The sequence below is a fragment of the Chrysochloris asiatica genome, unplaced genomic scaffold, assembly GCF_000296735.1.
Source record: "Chrysochloris asiatica unplaced genomic scaffold, ChrAsi1.0 scaffold00330, whole genome shotgun sequence".
NCBI lineage: Eukaryota > Metazoa > Chordata > Mammalia > Afrosoricida > Chrysochloridae > Chrysochloris > Chrysochloris asiatica.
In genome coordinates this window covers 2,073,335-2,079,544 of record NW_006408848.1, presented here as the reverse complement: position 1 = coordinate 2,079,544, position 6,210 = coordinate 2,073,335, and the positions used below count along the sequence as shown (strand labels likewise).

General features: G+C 38.8%; 1 protein-coding gene across 1 annotated transcript in view; it reads left to right on the top strand.

Annotated features, from left to right (window-relative positions):
• The window catches only part of REEP5 (receptor accessory protein 5), a 96,282-nt gene that overhangs the window by 76,330 nt on the left and 13,742 nt on the right, over window positions 1–6,210 (top strand). The window contains exon 4 of the mRNA XM_006875514.1: window positions 154–322. Coding sequence (XP_006875576.1) covers window positions 154–322 — 169 coding nt within the window. The remainder of the gene's footprint in view (window positions 1–153; window positions 323–6,210) is intronic.

The window sequence follows — 6,210 nt, the reverse complement described above, 5'->3', positions numbered from 1 at the left end:
TATATATAAAATATATATATACTACAGAAAATATTGGTTATGCCACTGGAAAATATACTAGAGGCAATAATCTTTCCTAGAGTGGTGGTGAGCATTTGGTATTCTCAGAGTACCTGCTTTTCTCCTGTTACTAATTCTGATTTTTATTTGCAGTGTGGCTTCCTGTTGTGGTGCATGGCACGAAGCCCTTCTAATGGAGCTGAACTGATCTACAAGCGCATCATCCGCCCTGTCTTCCTAAAGCATGAGTACCAGGTAGATAATGTGATGAAAGATCTGAAAGACAAAGCCAAAGAGACTGCAGATACTATCACTAAAGAAGGTAAGACAGCTTGGTTTAGCATGTAAAAAGAAATATGAAATTTTGGGCCCAAAAAGCCAGCTTCCAGGCTTGTCCTATTAGCTTTCCTCAGTTAGCTGCCAAAGCTAATTGGGATTTCTTTTGCAAAGACTATAGCTTTTGCCCTTTATTTTTCCAATATTCTTCTTTCATGCAAAATTTAATGTTCATAATGGTAGCAGTCATATAGCCAGCTGGATATAGGTAGCTAGAGTTAAAGAGACAGGCCTGAGCTAGGAATATAAATTTGGAAGCCATCAACTTAAAGATTATATATTAAGTATGAGACTGGATGAGATCACTAAGAAAGTGCTTATATTTAGAAAAGACCAGGTCCAAGGATTGAGCCCTTGCGGCTTCCAATTTAAAGATTGGGCAGATGGAAATAAACCAGAAAAGCAGACTGGTATGGAAGTGGCCAACTGAAGTAGCAAGAAATTCATCATGGTGTGGCATTTGGGGGCCAAATGAAGAAAGTTTCCAAGAGAGAGGAGGTCTTCATTTGTGTCACATACTGCAGACAGATCAAGGTAAGGTGTGAGACCTGACTGTTAAATTCAGCAATGAGGAAGGCACAAGTGATCTTAAAACAGATTTTAGGGAGTGGTAGGTTCAAAATCTTAACTGTAATGGATTTGAGAGAATGGGAGAAAGGCATTAGTGAGTAAAAATAGCTCTTGATAATTTCCTGCAAAAGACGGGGAGTAAAGAATGGAGCTATAAGTGAAAGATGGAGCTGGGGTCCTGAGAATTATTTGCCCTCTATATTCAAGATAGGAAATGCAAACATGCTTGAAAATAAATGGGAATAATCAACTAGAGAGCCAAACAAAATGAACATGTCAGAGGGTGAATTACTGGAGCTTAGTCTTGAGTTCTGGTGTGGCGCTGTCTGTGGGATAAAGCACTAGACTGTAAGGTTGGTTTGAATCACAAGATTGAATCACCAAATGCTTTATAGGGTTGCTATGAGTCGGAACTGACTTGATGGCACTGAAAAACAAGTCTTTGAGTAAGCCAGAGGAGCCAGGATCTAGTTACAAATAGAAGCATTGGTCATGGGTACAGGAAGAGTTTGTTTGTGTTGAAAGGAAATCAGGATTTTTGAGTAGAAGTTATGGTAGGTGGGTAGATGTGATGGTGGAAGCTTATACAAGTGACTTTCTTATTTAAAGACTTCTTGGTAAAGTAGGAAAGAAGGTGAGAGTAAAGATGGAGATGGCAGTAATATATGAAAAGAGAGAAGTATGAAATAGCTGTCTAGGATTGTTGTTAGGTGTCATCGAGTCGGCACTGACTCATAGCGACCCCTGTACACAACAGAATGAAATACCGCTTAGCCTTGCGCCATCTTCAAAATGGTTGTTACACTTGAGCCCATTGCTGCTGCTACTGTGCCAATTCCATCTCGTTGGGGGTCTTCCTCATTTTCACTGCCCCTTCACTTTAACAAACACGATGTTCTTCTCTAAGGACTTTGTTGTTGTTATTAAGTACTATCAAGTCAATTCTGACCCATAGTGACCTTGTATAAGGTTTTTGAGGAGCAGCTGGTGGTTTGAACCACTGACCTTGCAGTTCAAACTGGCTTTGCAGTCCAGCACATTAACCCACAGCACCACACCAGGACTCCACTTCTCTAAGGACTAATGCCTCCTAATAATGTGTCCAAAGTATGAGAGAGCAAGTCTGGCCATCCTGGCTTCTAAAGAGCATTCTGGCTGTATTTATCCCAACACAGATTTGTTTGTTTTTCTGGCAGTCCATGGTACTTTCAGTGTCCTCCAACATCAGAATTCAAATACATCAGTTCTTCTACGGCTTTCCTTACTCATTGTCCAACTTTCACATGCATATGAGGTTATTGAAAATACCAAGGTTTGGGTTAGGTGCACCTTAGTCCTCAAACTGATATCTTTGTTCTTGAGCACTAAAGAGATCTTGTGCAGCAGATATGCCTAGTGCAATACTTCATTTGATTTCCTGACTGCTGCTTCCATGAGTGCTGATTGTAGATCCAATCTAAGGGAAGTCTTTGACAACTTAATCTTATCTCCTCTTATCCTGATGTTCTTTATTGGTCTAGTAGTGAGGATTTTTGTTTTCTTTACATTGAGTTGAAGCCAACATTGAAAGCTGTGGTCTTTGATTTTCATCAGGGTGGGGGTGGCAAACTTTTTCTATAAAGGACCAGATAGTTAGATTTTGTGGACCATAATTTCTCTGCAGTAATTACTCCCCTGTGCCACTGTAGTGTGAAAGCAGCTCCAGACAATACACAAATGAATGAGTGTGGCTGTAGTTTTCTGGCCATGGGCTAGAACTGTGGGAAAGTGGATGGATCAGGGCAGTGTCATGGGATTGCCAGGCAGCATTAAGCACACATTTGAGGTCTGCATTCATGAGTTTTAAATGAGCCCAGTTGGGGTGAATATGGTTTTTTTCTGCCATATTCAGCACCGTGGATGCAGTTGTAGAGGACATACAGAGTTGTGTCAGGATTGTGATTTTGTTAAACATTAACTACAAAGTGAATGGAACTAGGGAGTGGTTTTAATGTTTGACCATGGAATTTAAAATAGGCAAAAAAGAAAGGTGAGGACATAGAGGAAAAGAGAAATAGTGAAAAAAGGGTGATTGGATCAGTGAATTATAAAACTAGTTTGGGTAAGGGACCAGCATTATATTTAATCAAGAATTACAGATATTTTAAAAACCACAATATGAGGAAGAGAATAGCAGTGTGCGAGCAACATACTTGCCACTAAGATTATGGCAAGATTGTAGTTATTGGAAATGACAAGGATCATGGGAGTGAATGGCTAGGTTAGGATAGCGAAGGTAGGATGGACAATTAAGGCTATTGGAGGGGATGAACCAAGAGGTCATTGTATTAGAAGAGACATTTATTACTGTATGGATAATGAAATAAATAATAATTAAAATAGAATAGGTGTTAGAGAATGACAGTAAACTAGAAGATAAACTCTTGAAGAAATAAGACAGAATATCCCAAGGGTTAGAGATGAGGAGAAAAGGAAGACCAGTGAAGATAAATCTGTTGACATGGAATTCTGAAAATGGCAATGAAGAACAAAGACACCACCTATCAGACCTCCAGATCCAGTGAAACTTGAGAGGGCTACAGGGAGAACTATGCCCTGAGAGGACAACCAGATTTGTATTAGGAAGCATTTGGAGACCTAGATGAGGGATGATAAAGGAGACTTTGCTGCCGCGCTGGTTATTGAGTTCCATAGGGCATAGTGGAAGGGTTTTAAAAATTAGAAAAAAAGAAATGGATCTTTAGAATAAAGGATCTTTTTAGAGTTGCTGCTCTTTGGAAACCCTATGCAGGGCTGGTATGAGTCAGAAATGACTCAAAGACCCTTAACAACACGGTAATGAAAATATCAGAGCTTAGAGGGGACGTATTGTTGTTGAGTGCCATGGAGTCAATTCTGACACATAGCAACCCTGTCTAGGATATGCAAGGAGTAGCTGGTGAGTTTGAACCGTTGACCTTGTGGTTCAAACCAACCTTATGGCCCAGTGGGGAAATAGAACATCTACTGGTGATGGGTTCACCCATTTTGTCCTCACAGACAGTCTGTCCCCGCTTGTCTCGCATACCTGGTAGATAGCTCTAGTCTACTTCAGTAAGTTTTTCTGAGATTTATTTTGTAACTTGTAGTCTTCATATCCTTCCACTTTGAAATCTACCAGTTTCTTTCTTTTTTGTTTTAGCATTTTATTTATTGTGATAAAAGATATCTAATACCTAATGCAAAAGTTTGCCATTTAAGCATTTTAAAGTGTACAATTCAGTGGCATTAATTACATTCACTATGTGGAAAACTCTCTTAACTATCTCCAGAACTTTTTTCTTTTTAATGACTCATGTTATGTTGGTGCTTATTTGTCATTTGTATATTTTGTATGGAGAACTGTATATTCAGATTCTTTACCTATTTGTAAAATTGAGTTGTCTTTTTTTTCTTCCGTAGATTTTTTTGTGTGAATTTCCTTAAGGTTTACAGTGCAGATCATCAGTTTCACATGCAACCATATACACATTTTGTTTCATCTCATTAATTGTAATCTTCATTGTATAACACCAATTTATCCAACTTTTCCCCAATGTTTCCTATTTCTGTTCCTCCTCCTTTCCTAATCTTTCTGAACATTGTCATTAGGTGAATACTGCCCCTCTGATCTTAAATGTTGGTTATTTTAAGGTGCACATATCTCACTAGTGTTATTCTTCTTTTAAAGACTTAGATATGGCTGACAACTGAGCCATGGAGGTGTGTTCCATCCCAGACTGAGGGGTGACTAAGGGCCTTAGTCTCAGGGGTTCCACCATTCTCTATCTAACCAGTCAACCTGGTCTTTTTTATGATTTTGAATTTTCTTCCACACTTTTCTCCCATTCTATCCAGAACATGTCAATGTGATTCCTAGGAATTGGTAGTGGTAGCGGGGTGCACCACCTAGTTCTTCTGTTCTCATGATCCTGGTGACTAATGTCCATGTAGTTCATTAGTCCATTGTACTAATTGTTTCCATGTGTCTTCAATTTTCATCACTCTTCTTTCCTCGGGACAGGGAGAGAGATCAGCAGTTGCACCTTAGATGGCTGCTTTCAAGCTTCCAAGATCCCAGTCACCATTTACCAAAATAGGCTGTACAACATTGTCTCTGTGGACAATGTTATGCGATTTGACCTTGGTGTCCCCTGAGACTGTGGACCTGAGTGCCCAGGCTTAAAAGCTCACTCCCTCAATGTGTTTGGTTACATCTAAGAAGTTTTCATAATTTTGCCCCTCATATTCTCCACCACATTCATGGATATTTTTAAAGCAAATGATATACTCCGACTCTCTCTCCCACACCCATACAGCCTGCATATCTATTCATGCTTCTACCTGTAGGTCACTGTTATTGTAAGATTGTGTATATAACATACTTGCTTTTATTGCCTTTAACTCTTGCACTCAGTGCCTTCCCCTGCCTCTATCATTTTTTTTGCCAACCTTCCTCTTATTGTATATTACCTTCTCCCTCACCTAAGTTGACATAGGTAGTTTGTCTTTTTGTTGGTGAGTTGTAGGAATTCTTTATATATTCTGGACATTATGCCCTTATCAGATTTCAAAACCAAACCCATTCCTGTCAAGTTGATTCCAACTCATAGCAACCCTCTAGAATAGAGTAGATTTCCAGGGCTGAAATCTTTATGAAAACTGCGTGCCTCATCTTTCTCCCATGGTGTGGCTGATGGGCTCAAATTGCAGACCTTTCTTTTAGCAGTAAGATGTTTAACTACTGTGCCATTCTGTAGGCTGTCTTTTTAACTTCTTGATAGTGTCCTTTGGTTCATAAAAGTGTTTAATTTTTATAAAGTCCAAGTTATTTATCTATTATTCATTACTTTTGTTTTTGGTATCTAGGAATCCATTGCCAAATCCAAGATTATTAAGATGTTTTCCTATATATATATATATATTTTTTTTTTACAAATTTCATATACTTTAACTTTCCCTTAAATGGTAACTTCATCTTAATTATGGAAATGGAAACTATTGCCTTCATCCTGTTATATGCATAGTTGGGCAATTATAGGCAATCAGCAAACATTTCAAAGCCCTACCACCAAGACTAAAGCATTTCTAAAATGCTTAACACCAACTTTATTCTCAATTTATCAGTTCACTATGAGCTGCCAAGGTTTAGTCCAGGTAGTCCTTCAAATCCAAATAACTTTAGTTCCTTGGAGTTTGTGATATAATTAACTTTATAGTTTTCCCCTGGCAGTTGTCAAGGGTACAGGCGCTCTTTTGATATCTTCAGTTAGCTTGGGCAACCCT